Source organism: Cyprinodon variegatus, unplaced genomic scaffold, assembly GCF_000732505.1.
Source record: "Cyprinodon variegatus isolate N-32 unplaced genomic scaffold, C_variegatus-1.0 Scaffold224, whole genome shotgun sequence".
In the NCBI taxonomy this organism is placed as follows: Eukaryota; Metazoa; Chordata; class Actinopteri; order Cyprinodontiformes; family Cyprinodontidae; genus Cyprinodon; species Cyprinodon variegatus.
In genome coordinates, this window is record NW_015150677.1 from 902,818 (window position 1) to 920,844 (window position 18,027).

General features: G+C 38.4%; 1 protein-coding gene across 3 annotated transcripts in view; it reads left to right on the forward strand.

The window, feature by feature from the left end:
* LOC107088624 (SPRY domain-containing SOCS box protein 4-like) overlaps positions 1-11,896 on the forward strand; it is an 88,998-nt gene extending 77,102 nt beyond the window's left edge. For 2 of the 3 annotated variants that reach the window (XM_015380920.1, XM_015380919.1), the window contains exon 3: positions 9,436-9,563. In XM_015380920.1, the coding sequence (XP_015236406.1) occupies positions 9,436-9,563 (128 nt within the window). Of the gene's footprint in view, positions 1-9,435 lie in introns of all 3 variants that reach the window. The other variant, XM_015380921.1, reaches the window with a different exon arrangement.
* Positions 11,897-18,027: the final 6,131 nt, after the last annotated feature.

Consider the following 18,027-nt stretch of genomic DNA (forward strand, 5'->3'; position numbering starts at 1 on the left):
GAAACATTGCACCCTACCTCACATTTCTCCCTGATGGGAGAAAAAGGACGTTTGTTTACATCGTCGGCACAGCCCAGTTAATCTAGGTCCATTTTAACAGGTGAGGGACTTCTGCTCCGGCAGCAAAACCCCTGACGATTATTCAGACATGCATTAATCAAACAAAATACCATTATGTTCATAATTCTGATGAAGGAACAAACATTGAACACAGTAATAAGCTACAGACGTTGTTTTTGCATGATATAGGCCCTTTATTATTTAAAGACATCCCTTTATTAGAAAAAAAATCTTAATTTTTTTCACTCTGTAACAAAATCTACACTGAAGGTTGTTGCATCTGGGTGGGACCAATGAGAAAATTGTCTCTCTCTGTAAATCTTAAAAGGAGGGTTTTACATAAAAACTACTGTAGCAGCTCTGCCGCTGGATCTTTGGATGTTCATACTAGTACTCGATATTAGTTTGTGTCACAAATCCTCTAACTTGACACACAGCTTTATACATTTGCTGTTGTTAGTACTTTTGATCATGTAAATCATGTTGATAATAAGGTTAAAGAATTGGCATGAAGTTTCCAGGTTCCTTCTCAATATGTGACCTGTGCGGGTTTTCCTGTCAGATTTGATTTCCTGTATTCGTGAGCGTGCATCTGTTTTTGCTCTTTGCATCTACTTTCCTAACTGTCATCGTGTTTGCAAGACAGGTTTGTGGATTTCCTTTCGTGCAAATATTTGTCTCTTTGCATGTTTCCTGTTGACTGGAAAAAAAACTGCAGTGGGTCAGCAGAGTGACATTGGATTAGCAGGTGTGAAATGGGTCGTGTTGACTGGCCTATGGAGCGGTTGTAAACTTGTAAGCAGACATAGGTCTGCACCTTTCCAGGCACATCAGAAACTTAAAAGTGCAGTTTTGATTCTATTTCGAAAGCGTTGACTTTAATTAAAGGATTAAGGGATTATGTGGTCCTGTTAATTCTTCAACCTCTCAGGCTTAGAAAACCCTTTCATAGCTAACAGGATCATAACTACATTGTCATCTAGCTAAATACAAACCTGTTTTTCTGTCACTGATTGCCATTTACAGTTGAAGGTCTGATGTTTTTTCTTTGTTTTAGACCAAATTGATGGTCTAGATTTTTTGGGAGTGAAATAGAGCATCAGTGAGGCTGATGGAGGACACCTTACAATGTTTATTTATATAGCACGATAACAAACCCATGCATACATAGATTGTTAAAGTTTAGAGGGAATGCAAATTAATGGAGGAAATCTCTACAGTAAAGTAGGAAAAGATCTCTGAGATCCTTCATGTAACTTAAAGTCATTCTGTATCCGAAGCAGAACCATGGAGGGATTGGTTCCCACTGTAATGTGTGCAAAAATGATATCTTACTTCCCAACTACTTTTTCTCTGATTTCTTTCCATTTCATCTCAAAAACTGATTCCTGCATATTTTTTATTTTTCTCCTTTTTGGACACTTTGTTTTTGGTTTTCAGCCCTGATGTCTCCATTGGTCCACCTTTTTCAACCATTCCTTTGAATTCATCCCTGCCTCATTTTGAACACAGCTGACTGAGAACAACCAACATCTTTTGCCACCTTGAAGGAGCTGTATAGTCCCTTCCATTGTTTCGGCTGACAGCCCTCTTGTTTGCCTCATGTTTCCCGTCAATCACCCAGCGGCGGCAGCTCCTTGTGGTCTTGAAGGGCTCTTTAAAATTCTAACTAATTTGCATAGACTTTCAACAATTTTATTATGGAAGTTTGAATTTAAGGCTTATATAAACATGTTGAACTTTAACATTGATTGTTTTTTTTGTGATATCTTGCTATTATTTACAAAATTGATAATTTATTCCTTTTGGAAATGTATACCAAATTATTGTACATAAAATAATATTTTGCTTTATGACTGAACATCCTCCAAATACAGCAATACCATATTTCTATAGGTACTGTAACAGTATGAGAACATCATTTAAAAGACGCCTTTAAACATTATAAAGCCACACACTGAGTTAGAGTTTCCGTTGGATATAAATGTCTAATTTACTGAAGATGCGGGTTTTAAATGAAAAGCAGAAAACAAAAATCAGCTTCTGTGAAGTTTATAAAACACAGTTATTATAAATTTAACCGAATTCTTTTATTTATCAGTGCATTTTTGTTTTTTCCCTTTATTTTTAAGGCTGAATAAGTCTGGATTTCCCACATATTGTCTCAACCAACTTCTATTTTATAACATTAGGTTTAAAGGGTCAATATCTAACAATATTCCGAACTGCACAGCTGCAAAAAGTTTTCAAACACCAAACAAGGAGAAGATAGTTTACTAAAGCTACCTAAAGTTAAAGTTTACCTCTACCAATATTCCTGTTGGTTCTAGTTAAAAATAAAAAGATGTTTCTTTTTCTGTCAATATTTGCGGTGCTGTTTGGGTTTCTTGAGGAATAACTGCAGAATTTTCTGACCTTAATCTGGCTTGAATCAGATAGAAAGTCTGTGAAGGGAGCTAAAGATTAGGGTGATGGTAAGGAGGCCATCCATTCTCAAAGACGCAGGGCTTAAACTTAAAGTTGGTCTAAATTATATTTGATTGGTATAAAAATATGATAACTCATCAACTGCTTTTACATTTACATTATAAATTTTAGTAAACGATGTCTTATTTTCTGCAAAGAACACCTTTTTTTTAGGTCGAGTGAAACTTACATTCCTCCTAAAACTGCCAGGGACATATTTGGCTTTAACTCGACTTACATTAGTAGTGTAAAATATCTATCACACAATATAAAAGTATTTTAAAAAATTAGGGAAAGGAGCAAAACTAGTTGAGATTTTCATTTTAAATGTGATTTCGAATCCCTTTATGACTTTGTTTCCATCTTTTTGTCCGGCTGAATGAATCCCACATGTTTTTTTTACGACACCAGAGTTAGAAATACAAAGAGCTGCTTCATCTAGCCTGACCTTTATATATAAACGGTGCTACCCTGGATGCATGCATGTCTCAGTAGCATGTTTTTGCTGCTAAAACAGCACAGATGTTTCCTCCAAACACAACCTCTAAAAACAAGGGAGCTTCTGAAACTCATTGTTGTCATGTCTCTAGATGATCATTTTTAATCCATTTTAATCAACAGTATTTTAAAAACTCTAAACAAACAGTTTTATTATTTCCATTTCATCCTAGCTATGTTCAGTTTGAAGATTTGACATAACCCACACTCAGAACTGAAGAGTTATTTAATAAAGTAGTTACTTAGACTCTGTAACTTCCTCTTTAAATGTAATAAAACTTCACAGCCAGTTTTCCTCACATTTGCAGCAGAGTTAATTAGATCCAGTCAGCGATGCAGCAGAAAAGTTGATGATCCCTTTCCCTTGTGTTCAGGTTCATAAATATGAGGCAGCTGCTGCAGAGCCTTTAACGTACTATAGATGTTGTTTCCATATAGAGTATATAAGCATAACGAAACTCCCTTTTTACTCTCCTTTGAGCTACAGGGAGCAAAAGATCCTCTGAGGCTTTCTTCTTTCTCTGAACTTTTTTTTCTCTTTAAACTCCTCTCTTTGTCGGCTTTTATTTCACTTCCGGTCGCCCCCTTGGGTTAGTTTTTACATCCATCATTAAAAAGGGATGCTGCTTTTTCCTTTTTTTGCCCTCACCCCCATTATCATTTTCCACAGACTATAAATCCGACTCCTCATCACTCTTCGCTGCATCTCATTACAGGCGTTTTGTCACATCACGTACTCTTATGACTCGTTCCCACTGCAGCAGATCAGGGGGTCTCAGTTCATGTTCATAAAAAGATGCATAACCGGGGCAGAAGTCCCTCATTACGGGGGGTCGATTCTCACAGAACTTTTTCTGATGTGTCTCTTATGTTTTACCTTCTTCATCCTTGTTACAGGCTGAAAAGGCACAAAAAAAAGAAGTTGTGAGTTTGATTCTCAGCAGAAATAACCTACAAATATAAGAAAGATTCTCCAGATTCTCCGACTAATCAAAACAGAGAAATGTTCACATTCTTTGAAAGGTACCTTTACAGAAATAGGCTAATTTAGAACAAAGTGCATCATAAACAGAAGCTCATCTAATGTTTTGGAAACAGTTTCAGCACTACTGCTGTTATTGAGTTACGCGACTCTTCCTAACCACTCAGAATGGGTAATGATGAGGGTGCAAATGACCCAGAGGTTGATGATCCACAGTGTGCCGCTTTATTAGCTTTTCTCACTTCAGGATAAACATATAGGATCAAACATGATGGAGTCTGAGTCATTAAGTGAGATTTTGCTATTTTGCTTTGATTTGTTGAGTATTTATAGAAGTTATTAAATCCAGCAAATTACACTTCTAATGCTACACAAGGGCATAACAGACATCTGGAGGCAGCTGATGATTAATGAAGAGCTTTTTTTCATTTAATCATTTATATAGCTACACAGTCAGATAGCGCTGGATTGGTATGAACAAACCTTTTAATACTTATCTGGACAGCTTCTGATCACTAATTTTGCACAGCTATGCCTTGCAAAAATCAACTTATTTAGAGCGATAAATAACAGCAGAGACATTTTTCTTTTTGCAATGATAGGAATTGTAGCTTGTTAACAAAGAAATGTTTGCAGTAAAATAAAGCAACAACTAATCAGCCTGAATATCCAGAGCAGTCTGTTTTTGCTTCAATGAAAATCAACACATACAGTCAACTCTTACAAATTATAAGAAAGGGGTCTCTGCAGGAAGTGCTGCACAGTGGTACAGTGAGTAGCACTGTTGCCTTGCAGTAAAAAGATTCTGGGTTTGATTCCTGGCCCAGGATCTTTCTGCATAGAGTTTGCATGTTCTCCCTGTGCATGCGTGCATCTCTCTGCGTAGTCCGGCTTCGTCCCACAGTCCAAAAACATGACTTTTAGGTTAATTGGCTTGTCTAAATTCTCCCTTGGTGTGAGTGCATGTGACTGTGTGTGTGAATGGTTGTTTGTCCTGTTTGTCTCTGTGTTGACCTGCAATAAACTGGCGACCTGTCCAGGGTGTACTCCTCCTCTCGCCCATTGACTGCTGGAGATAGGCACCAGCAACCCATGCAACCCCAGCAGAGATAAGTGTTAAGGAAAATAGATGGATTTTCTTATTCTCTGCAGGAATAAGAACCAAACTTCAATTTATTAAAGCCTATTTCCCTTATTTTCAAGACGGATTTATAACCTTTTCTCTCAAATCTTAAAATGGTTATCGATTAGAAGAATTTTTGTATGATCCAATTAAAATATTCTCCTCCAAATTCATTCTTAACACCTCAGCACCACTGAGAACATCCTACCAGCTTCAACACCAAAGAACCTGGAACCTGTTAGCACTGTGCTTTGGGCCAGAAAAGAAAATCAGATTGGTTTCCAGCCAATCACAGATCATGGCAGGTCAGGCATAAACAATCCTGATTTATCATCACATTTATCTGTTTTTCACCAGAACAGACGGGTAGTAATTAAATATTAAAAGTCAAATTTACACAACCAACTTAAAAAAAAAAAAAAAAAAAAAAAAAAAAAGGAAAAGCTAATCCAGGATGATCCAAAAGTTGTTTTGTGCATGCATTAATAATGAGTTACATAAAAATAAAGCCTCTGGAAGGTTAACCTTATTCTATTAAAGGAGGTGGGAATTGGATCCTTTATTTTTCAGTCTAGTTTCTTTGGTAATATTTCACATTCTCATTTTTTTCTCCAGAGAGAATAAAAATCAGGCACACACACACACACACACACATGCACAGATGACACTGCCTCCCTCCTGATAGCAGCCACACTGCTGTCTGCTCACCCTGCCTCTACATAACAGAAACTGCACTGAAGAGCCTCCAAGCACACTCGGATTAATTGGATTTGCTGTAAAATTGCTTCTTCTGACAAGTGCACACACACACACTCGCAAATACATTTGCAGCTAGCTCCCTGTGATTAAAAAATTGCTGTAGCGTCTTTAGCAGCGAACAGGAGTTCTCAGATCTTTTCTACTGCAGTTTAATAAGTCTCCTGCAGTCATAAATGGCCTTTCAACAACAAATCATGTTAAGAGATGAGCTTTTCTTTTTCCAAAAAAGGTAACAGGCCACTGTCTTCTAAGTTTTTACCTTGTTTTTGCTGCAATGGTTGATTTCTTTCAGCTGACCTCCTTGGCTTCAGACTCATTATAGAGTGTTTGTGAAGATATACTTTTATGAAGCAAATTATCTGCATTATGTTCCCCAGCTGGAAGAAAAAAGTGGTAATAATTACAAGCAGGTGTCGGTAAACACTCAGTGCTTCTCTGGTCTCTGGCCAACAAGGCACTAAAGCCAGCTTAGCATCTCTGCTCTATTTGGAGCCTGCCTTGTTCTTCATCGGCTCAGGCTGAGTACAGCAGCATATAACATCATATGGACACTGTGCCCTGAAATTTGAAAAACTAAGCAAGCTTTAGCATTTAGTGAGCATAATCTAACATAACCTGAAATATTTTTGCTGTGTGTCCTAATAACCTTTTTCTTTTTCGATTAAATGAAAAATGCCAAGATGGAAACGCCTCTCAGATGAAATAATTTTTTTAATTTTCAGATATTTCTGTCTGTTGGTTCAGCAAAGCAAACAATTGAAAGAGAGTTTTATGCTGTCTATTACAGTACACAACGTGGATTGTTTGAGCATTTTTTTATTGTACAGCAGATTGATCAATAGCTTTGAGCTTTAAATGCGTTTCCAGGATGAAAGCATCATCATTACTCCAACAGAGGGGCAAACAGTAGACAGAAGCGTTTTTTTTTTCATCTGACTGTCCAGAAGTGGGGAGCTGTGCCTTTTTTAAGTGTTGGAGCATTAATGTGACAGTGACAGTACAAGGACACACAGTCATGATGAGGGGATTATGTGTTGTGACTCTTAATGTGTGTGGAGGGTGGCCTGTCTTTTATCCTCTGGGTTTAACCTTGAACACCTGCATGCAGAGAGTAATGCAGTTTCTGGGGGCAGCAGGTAGAGGACGTCCAGAGCTCCAACAGGTGATGGCTCTGTGTGGGTTTTCCTCCATAGAGCACATAAAGCCAGTTTTGAGTTTTAAAGATCCTGACATCCTCTCAGAGGAGCTCCTCCACATCATCAAGTGTCTCCCATTTTGTTATTTGGAAACAAATGATAGTAATGTGGGACTTTTTCTATGAGGCTGAGAAAGAAAAACCATACAGAATAGCCACATGAGGTTAGATTCAAAACAAGTTAATTCTCAAAAGCTGTTACATAATAAAAAATGGTTAAAGTTTTGAAAATAACTGTTTCAACTGCTGATATCTCTGGAAAGTTTGTTGGCGATGGTGGTTTTAAGCTTCCTAGCATTTTTTTTAGTTATATTTATCCCAGCAAGACCTTAACTTACTGATATTTAAATATACGGCTCAAAAAATTAAAGGAACATTTTGAAAACACATCAGATCTCAATGGGGAAAAAATCCTGCTGTATATTTATACTGATATGGACTGGCTGATGTGTTGGGAACAAAAGGATGCCACATCATTTGATGGAAATGAAAATTACCAACCTACGGAGGGCTGAATGCAAAGACACTCCAAAAATTAAAGTGAAAAAATTATGCCACAGGCTAGTCAATTTTGCTGAAATTTCATTGCAGCAACTCAAAATGGCATTCAGTAATTTGGGGTGAACCTGCTCTCATCTGTGAAAAGCAGAGGGCACCAGTGGCGGACTTGCCAATTCCGGTGTTCTGTGGCAAATGCCAATCGAGCTCCACGGTGCCGGGCAGTGAGCACAGGACCCACTAGAGGATGTCGGGCCCTCAGGCCACCCTCGTGAAGTCTGTTTCTGATTGTTTGGTCAGAGACATTCATACCAGTGGCCTACTGGAGGTCATTTTGTATGGCTCTGGCAGTGCTCCTCCTGCTCCTCTTTGCACAAAGGAGCAGATACGGGTCCTGCTGATGGGTTGTAGACCTTCTAAGACCCTGTCCAGCTCTCCTGGAGTAACTGCCTGTCTCCTGGAATCTCCATCATACTCTTGAGATTGTGCTGGGAGACACAGCAAACCTTCTGGCAATGGAACGTATTGATGTGCCATCCTGGAGGAGTTGGACTGCCTTTGCAACCTCTGTAGGGTCCAGGTAGCACTTCATGCTAACAGTAGTGACAGTGACCTTAGCCAAATGCAAAACTGGTGAAAAAGAGTCAGAAAAGACGAGGAGAGGAAAATATGTCAGTGGCCTCCACCTGTAAAACCATTCCTGTTTTGATGGTTGTCTCGTTGTTGCCCCTCTAGTGCACCTGTTGTTAATTTCATTAACACCAAATTAGCTGAAACTGATTAACAACCTCCTCTACTACTTACCTGACCAAATCAATATCCCAGAAGTTTAATTAACTTGATGCTATACTCTGTTTACAAAGTGTTCCTTTAATTTTTTTGAGTAGTGTATATTCAGAGTTACTTTTTATGGTCCTTAAAGGTACTGTACATGATTTCCGCAAATGGACGTGTTTTACTACTAACGATGCAAATCACAAAACAAATAAACTTATCTTCCCTGGAAAGTAACACTATAGAGGTAGCTAACTTTAACCAATCACTGATGTGAAATGGATTTCTTCAAACAGCATGCTAAACCTTACCTGTGGAGTAGAAACTTTGCAACTGCTGCATCAGTGGGAAGCCCGACCTGTGACTTCAGTGTACGCCATTGTGTGCAAGAATCTCCCAAAAGCAGTCTGGCCTTGTTTCTCTGTTCTGAGGCCTTTCTTTTCTTCTCATACACTTTGTAGACACTTTTTGTCTTACAACCCTCTGCCATTTTCAAAGAACCGCAGTGAGAAAGGCGAGCTTCAGTGACATTCGCAGAAAAAGATAGCAACCTAGGGACGAAAACATAGGCTTTACGTAAACATATCACCAGAATGATTGAGAACTAGGAGGACAACTTATTATATTTAGATGATTCACCTGGAAAAAGAACATCCTCCACTATACCTTTAAAATCATCTGAAGACCTTTTATTATGTTAAACTACCGTATAAAATCTTGATTAAATCCATTGACCTTGGAATAAAATAAAGGAGGAGAATATAGAATTTAATATCAGGCACCTGCTAATAACTGGAGGCTATTTCAGTGAATTTTTCATAAAGCATCATCCTGCCTCCACTGTCTGTTTTCTCCTTGGCAATTCCTCTGGATCACCAGAGGAAAAACTTTTGGTCTGCTTTTGTTTTCAGTGTAATTTAGTCACAATGATTTGCTTTACCTCAGAAGTCATTAGCAACATGTGTAATGAATTAATGCGTGTGAATAATTAAAGAGCCCCTGTGTTTTTCTTTCATTTATTTGACCCATATGAAGATATGTTGTGGATTTATAATATTCTGTTTCCTCCCCTCTCCTCAGCTGAGCCCCTGCCTCTCATGGACCTGTGTCGACGTGCGGCCCGCCTGGCGTTAGGTCGGGAGCGACTCAAGGAAATCGAGAGCCTCCCTCTCCCTCAGTCCCTCAAAAATTACCTCCAGTACCAGTGACTGACACCAGCAGATCCAACTGTAACAACAAGGACACAGTGCAGGCCACCAGAGAGTCTGCTGATGGACGATGAAAGGGTGAACTTGAGGTCGCACAGAGGGGATGATTGATTGAAGAACGTCCACACTGGATCACCGCAGCTCTCACGAATCCGCACAAGGACGGATAAGGACGACGGCAGAGGAGCTGCAGGGTAGTTCAGGCTTTCAGATAAACAATCGGACCAGCTTCTTTTTTTTTGTTTATTTTAGGCTGCTTTTTTTGGCTTTAGACTTGAAACTAAATTATTGATGACTGCGTCACATCAGTGTCTCTTTCATCCAGACTGAAAGCCCATCCTCTGATGGCACAGTGCTGTCAGGTGACGAGGGCAAACATCGCCATCTAGTGGTGACAATAAGAAGTACAGGACAAAGTAAGCACACTAATCCCATCCATGGAGGCCTTTCTGACGTACACTCAGTGACCATATCATTGCAGCTGGTGTCTGTTCATCATTCATGCCGGCACAGGTGGCCGGTGGGAGACTCCACATGTCTATAAGGATTTTAGCACTGAAGATGTTTTTTTTTTTTTTTTTTTTTTTTGATTGACTATATCAATACCCATCAGCTTGCACATATTACATCAACACACAGCTGCAAGGTGTGTGTACAGCTCAGAACAGGGTGTAAGTTTGTCAAATACAACACTGATAGAGAGTAAAGCCCATTTCAGACATCTAACACACGGCTAATCCTCCTTAGTGTTTAGGTTCACATAACTTTTTTGGTGAAGCTCTAATATTTTAATACATTATCTTTTCAAATCATGCAACTTAAAATCTATATGATGATAAATTTGTAGAGTTGTACAAGTTTATCTTAAAACATGCCTGTTCTAAATACAGTTACAGTCAAATTAAAGCCTTTCCATTCCATTCTAAACATCACATTCCCATATTAACCAGTCTGTTCATAGTTTTTAATCAATGCAGTATTAAGCAGGCATTCAGATTTGATAATGTCCCAAAATTTATGCTCTGTCAACTTTTAGTATTTATTAACACATTTCCAGATGTCCCTTCTTTTACTTTAAAAAAGCAAAATGAGTTTGTGACTTTTTATCAACTTTGGCAGCAAGATGTGGCCTTTTTTCCCTCTTTGATTCTGTCTGTCAGCAGACAGAATCATCACTCACCCTATTAAAGATAACATTGGATTATTATTTTTACCTGTGTATTGGACACAGGTAAAAGTTAGCCTAACCGTATTGGGTGGAGGTAAGAGAATATAGCGTTTATGTTTAGTTAGAGAGAAGATTCATACCTACCAACACATCTCACCTTTTAACATGTTAAATGTGTGAAAAAAAATCTCCCTTTAATCTGTTTTATCATAACATTTTATTTTTAAACTTAATACCTAGATAACTGAAGAACTATGAGCAGATTTAATGCGGATCAAAATAAATCTCAGAAGAATGCATCCGTGGGACATTTACTGCGATAATAAGACAAAAGAGCCGAAGTGTAGTTCTGACTTTTCCTTTACTCATGTCTGAAAGGGGCTTTGCTGCAAGACCGGTTTGGACAAATATACCCTTAGCGGTTAATCTAGTGTTTTACTGCTTCTAGAATCATTCTTCACATGACACTAACACATCTACAACAATGTCAGATCACATCCAAAGTGTTTCAGCGGGAGCCATGGGGTGTAGAGAGGGCTGCAGGGCCATGGAACCTGTGCTTGCATGCCACAAAGAGACGCCGGCTGTTGTCTGTAGCACCCTGCTGTAGCTCACTGGTAGCAAACAGCGTGTGTTTCTGCTCTCCACACGACTGCTTTCTCTTCCACAGGAGATCAGATCAGCTAGAATGGATCTTTAGAAAAAAGCTGTAGCAGGACCTAGGAACCTGGCTGTAGAGGCACGGCAGGCGTGCTGTTGGAAGGAGCTAGAATGTAGATGACCAGTTCACAACCACAAGACCAATCATGTTTTACTTCCTTTAAAAATGGCTTAAGTCACTTTTTAACTTTGTTTTGGTTCATTATAAAGGCTTTTTCCATCTGAAAAGGAAAGGATGGACAGTGTTTATTTATCACAAGCTAACTGTGTGTTTTTGACATTCAGGTGGTTTTATGAAAGCGATGCTGAGGATGAAGGGAGACAGAAACCTGACTTGTATCAATGCTGCTTTTATTATTGTCATTATTTGAATTATTATTAATATAATTTTGTGTTTGTAATGGTCTTACCTTCTGTTTTTACTGGTTATGATGAGGAGAATGGGACCATTTCAGGATTTTAGTGGAATCAAAAACACAGAAATATGAAATGTGAATAAAAGCCAAGTGACATTGAAATACTTGTTTGCCTTTTTCTTTCAGCCTGTTTATGCTTTCACTTAATAAACTCAAACATAATAAACTCCCTTCTAAGATGCTCATCGTTATGCAGAGCAAACCACAGCAGCCTGTTCAATGCAAGGAAAATTCTATATTTTCCAGCAGAAAGATGCATGTATTATGTTTGCCTCAGTGCATTTTAACATACAGTACATGGTAATTTAAGGGAAACAAGGCTGTAAATTTGACTGCCTTGTTTGCTGATGTTAATTCTGCAGTAAACAACAGTTGCCTCGCTTGTCATGAGCACCTGCTGAGGTAAATACAAGGCATTCAGGAGAGACGATGCAAATGACTTTAATCTATCGGAGTGGGAACATCTGATGCAGTTTCCAGCTGAAAGATCAGAACATGAGCAGGTCAGGCTCACCTCATCTAATAGACTTCCATCTTGTGTCTGCAGCTTGTCCTTCCCACACACTCCCAGACCCACACATCATTTTTACATGATCCCTTTTACAGGTAAGGCAGCCCAGAAGATAACTGCAGAGCAAAATTTAATTCCCTTCTTTAGATAACAAAATAACTTGTCTGAAAGTTTCATTGTTATTTACGAAGTAAATGCAATAACAAGGCCACAATTAAATTCAGCCCAGGTTACATGATGGTTCTTGCATATCAATTTGTACCAGCCTGTATTGCTCCAGACTGCTTAAATGAAAATTTATCACAAAGTCTTAATTGAACTTTTAAATTGCTCCAGGTTTTATAATCTTCAGTTTGGTGCAACAGCAATCATTTTTTCATTCCATAAATAAAAACTTAAAGCTAGAGATTAAAGGTATTGCGAAGGATTTTTGCAAATTTTTTAGACCCGCCCTCTCCACTTTAAAAAAAAAATGCACAGGCACAACCCTGTAAAGGAATACACAAGCCCACTTCTCCTCGTGCACGCTCTGTTTAAAAGTTGCTGTTCTCATAGCTCGTACAAGCTTACTATGCGGGAACGTCCACCCTAACCCCTAAATCCATCTATCACTATATAGAGCGGGGACTATATAGTGGACTTCATAGCGAACTCAGTTAACTTACCGTTCGGATTGATGATCACTGCTTTTTGCTCCCCGTTGGTCACGTAACTCCTCCTCCACTGTGGGGTGCCTGCGCCATCTTTGTTTTTAGTCGCAGCTGTCGGGTAGCGACAATCTATGGCAACAATGAGCCACTGTAACAGCAAATCCCATAATGCTTTGTGAGGAGAGCTCTCCGTGCAAAGCATTCTGGGATATATCTGCCTCCTCTGAGGCCTTTCTTTTCTTCTCATACACTCCGTAGACATGTTGTCTCTTACGACCATCGGCCATTTTTTAAAGAACCGTGGTGAGAAAGGTGAGCTTCAATGATTGGCTGAAACCGGAGCACACCACATATATACGCCTGAAAGTGTGCATGCGCAGAAAAAGATGGCTAACACAATGAGCACGTAGGATGGCCTTACGTAAACATATCACCAGAATGATTGACAATTAGGAGGACTGCTTATTTAGATGATCCACCCAGAAATAAAAGTTCATCCTCTATACCTTTAAATGTAATATCTGCTTTAAAGAGGTAAAATTATTCTAGCTGCTGAGCTCAACAGGTCATAGCCTGACTGAAAGCAGACAACTAAACCCATCAGTCCCAGCAGCTAGAATGTAGAAAGACTTAAAGCCAGGAAAAGATGACACTTTCATAAAGTCACGGATTTGTTAGAAATTGAATAGAACCTGAATATAGTCCTCAACTTGAGAAAAAGAAAAAAAAAAGGTGGGAGGGATGAAAACGAAGAGACTTCATCCAGCGTCAGTATCACCTGACAAATAAACACCTCAAGAAAAAGCTTACTGTACATAAGGGATCAAATGGAGTGTAATGTCACTCCAGTTCTTATGTCTGTGAGGGGAGCGTTCACTTTGAGTAATATTGCGCTACCTAATGACAGTTTAAAAATAAAAAAACATGCTCTCTGTACTACTTCAAACAGCGATGGGCAAAGACACGAAAGGGTCTGTCTGCAGTCAAGCTATGCTGCCTGCAGCATAATTCATCATAATTTGGTTTGATAATGGGTCTGTTTTTGTCCCTGTCCATGAAGGGACAAACAGAGTGAACAGGATAACCTGATGAGATATCAGGACCAAATCCCTAGATCCACCTTGCTGCTGCAGAGGGTTCTAAACTCAATTGAACTTCTCTTTGACATTCAGGTTAGGTCCAGCTGACACACTAGGTTCCACATTAGTCTGTCCAGGAACTTTGTAACGCCTTGGTCAGATTATTTGAAATACCCCAGGACACAATCTGTCATCTAATGCAAAAAATGTCCCAAATTAGTATGATGTTCATATCATTTCACGGATTCATCCATCTTCTGCTTATTCCCTCAGGGTTGAGGTGGGGCCTGTGCCTATCTATGGGCAAAAAGCAGGGTACACCCTGAACAGGTCACCAGTGTGTTGAAGCAATGCATCACACAGAGACGTACAACCATGCACAAACGCATAAGGAAAATATACAGAAGCCAATTAACTTAACTTCTGTGGGGGAAGCCAGAGTACCCAGAAAGAATCCTCACATGCATGGGGAGAACATACAAACTCCCTGCAGAAAGACCCTAGGCTGGAAATCAAACCCAGAACCTTCTTGCTGCAAGCCAACAACGCTACAAACTGTATCACCTTGCACCGTGTCATTTCAGCTAACCAGATGGTTGATGGAATTGGAATTGAATTGAGACAGGTTTAACTCTTGATTGGGTCCACAAAAGTAGTTGCCTGAAAAACAATAAAAGCTGCAATTTGGTGAAGTTAACCTGGACTTTACAAAAAACACAAACTAAAACCGTCAGTTCACAATCCCAAACATTAACATCTGTAGAAGTAAAAAAAAAAAAAAACGTTTTCCTTTTTGGTTTGTTTACATGATCAACTATTAAAATCCGAATTAATGAGAAAAGGCAAGAGTTTTAAAATGGAGTTGTTTTAATTTTGCCTACATTTGTTGTTGAGCCTGCTCTGCACTCTATTGTTTCCTCCCTTTAATTCTGTTTTCCTGGAGTAATATTGTATGTATCATACATGTACATTTGTACATTCAAAGTAAAAACATTTTTTCCACTGTCTTTTTGTATTTTACATAAAGAATGTATAAAATATTTTATCAACATCTTTACACTGCACAGCAGGTTTTTCAAGAGTTTCAAATATGATGAAGAGGTCCAAGTGTTGGAAATGCTTTGAAAAATAATTTTAGCTTTGCAGGATATTCCTACATGTAATTACTGGTCAGGTTTTTATTACAGCTACATCAGAGGGCGCATGTATCCTTATCATTCCAGCGCTCTCTTATAACCATCTAGAAAGGATTTTCTATCCAGGCTCCAACTTTGTGCATTTATGCTTTCAGTAAATGGTGAGAAAAAATAAAATACCACATCTCAGTCACTAAAAAGCCTTAAGAGACTCAGGCCCCTCTGCGGGCTGGTGATTCATGATCGTTTACTGCTAAAAGAGCTGGAGAAAAAGGTGTTGCCAAGATGAAAAAAAAATTATTCAATAAATAATCTTTTAAAAAGGCAAATAAAAATGTAATTTGTGGATTTTCTTAAAAAGACAATGGAATAAGCCGCAGAAAGAAATGTCTGAGCAAAGAAAAACCGCTTTTCAGCAGCTTAAAGGCTCAACCAAGTCAATAGCTATTAACTGCATTGTTGGCTCTCCAAGGTCCGTTTTAGCATTATTGAACATGCAGTGCTTATCGGTTAAAAAGCAACATTAAGCTACTAATTAACCGATTGTGTTTTTCTCTCCTCGGGGAAGCGGGAAGCACAGAAATGAACATTCAGCATAACTAAAAGCAGCACAGCAACACTTCTTCTATTGAAAATCTGAACAGTTAATAGATTCATTCATATTAAAAGCAGTCTATAGAACCCTGCATAGGGCTTTAACTTTGGGGTCAATGTAAGGTCTAATATGTTCATTAATTTCTTGAACACAGTTAAAGAAGGGGTAAAAAAAATCAAACAAAGTCCATTATATTTCCGTTTTACAGTCTGTTTAAATTGTCTCGATACCAAAATGACCTAATAGCTTAATTTGCTTTATAAGATTTATGATGAGATTACGGATAAAACATTTTTAATAGATGTGGTGTATAATAATGATGGTAATAATAATAATGGCGTATAATCAATTGGTAATCATCAGCATAAAACATTGAAATCCTTATGGTGTAATAACAAAATGTTGTGTAATTGTATCTACATTCTGAATTCAATGCATGGAGACAGATTCACCTTAAACTCCTAAATGCAGTTTAAAGGACTATAGAACATTGTTGTTTTGTTTCAGCTAAAAGGCCTTCATCATGAGAAAACAACTGCTCACCATTAAAACAATGTGGCACTTTTAGCTCCCTAATCTGCACAGTGACAGAAACTGTTTTTTGTTTTTGCTCACATGTAAGTTGCAACACTAGGTTTTCTTTTCAGCTGGGAGAAGTCTTTGGTTCTGTTCAGCCTTCCAAAGGGAAACCATAATCAGCAGTTGGCTACATCCACACGGAGAGCAGTGGCAGTGATGGCAAGACTCCATTTGTTGTATCAGCTGGGGCAGCAATAAGTCACAGAGGAACTATCTATTTTTAAAAGATTTGAGGATTTTTTTTTGTCTGTATCTTGTTTAACCCTTAAATGACCTTGTCGACCTTCAACCTGTATTTTCTCTCTGAAACTCAAAGAGGACTGCTGCAAACATGTCATGTCATGTAGTAGCACGGTTCTGCAATGTCAACCATCACGACTTAGCATTGGTCACGCTGGAGAGCTGGACCTTGGGCCTGGGTTTTCCATGCTGGCATCTCTCCGATGTCAACATCCCGGAGCATCACGGAAAAGAGGAAGCAATCCTGTGTGGTGTGTTTTTCTTATCCTCAAATACCATGGGGGGGCAAAGGCACAATTCTTGTGTCATGTGATACTGTCTTAGGGGAGGTGTTGTAGGGGAGACAACCTGCAGAGCGAAAGTTTTATGCTACTCCCCCAATGGACATGGTTAATAAAAAGCATGGACATTGATTTTCAATGTCCAAAACTATTATCATGGTTTATTGCACAAGAAAAAGATGGCAATGTAAATGGTTCATAACTAAATAGCTAGAATATATGTTTTTTTTTCATCATAACAAAACATTGCTCTTGCAGGAAATAATTTAAGATGATTAATGCTACAGCACCAAATATCTCCGTGTTCACAAAAAAATATTCATGATTTTCCAGTGCAGACATGAAATGTAATTGATTAATAAATTATTAATAGATTTTTTTAAAGTGGTAGAAATCTGCTTTGACATTACCCTTTGCCCCTAAAAATAGCTTTGACATTTAGCTCTTATTACAGTAATCTACATTAATACCAAAAACACCAGTGCTTATAGATTTTAGACAGAACTTTCTTGAAGAAAAGTCAGTTTTATGTTTCCTTTACTGATTCTGATTTTTTACTTCTTACCAAAAAGGTTGGTTAAAAAACAGCTAGAACAGCCAATAGGTTTAATTTCTCACCAGCTCAGAAACGCTGCTACAGATGCTAGAAGAAATTCAAATTACATTTTCTTTATAAATGTGAATTTATCATAAACACCCATAAAAAAGTACTTAGAATGTCAAGATGTGAATTTCAGAAAGCTTGCAAATGGATGTGATAACGGCTCATGCATTCTGTGGTTTTAAAGTATTTCTACAAACAGATGGGTGTAAATGCAGCACAGGAACACAAAGCAGAGCTGAGTAGAGTCTAAAACATGTCTTTATTGATCATTATACAGAAAGCAGTGGGATGACCGCTAGATAGAGATAAATCCCAACTATTAAGTTTACAAAAAGAAAAAGGAAACGGATATATAAAATAATTGTCTTAAACATTTTTACAGGGTTTCATTTTATATGCAAAAGAATCTCCTTAACGTTTCAGGAGCATAACATGACAAAGGAAACGGGGCAGTTGTTTTACAATGATGACGTTACGATCACAGGTGCTTAAAGGACAGATGGACATGTCTGTTAGGAAGAACGCACACATCACAGGTGAGGAGG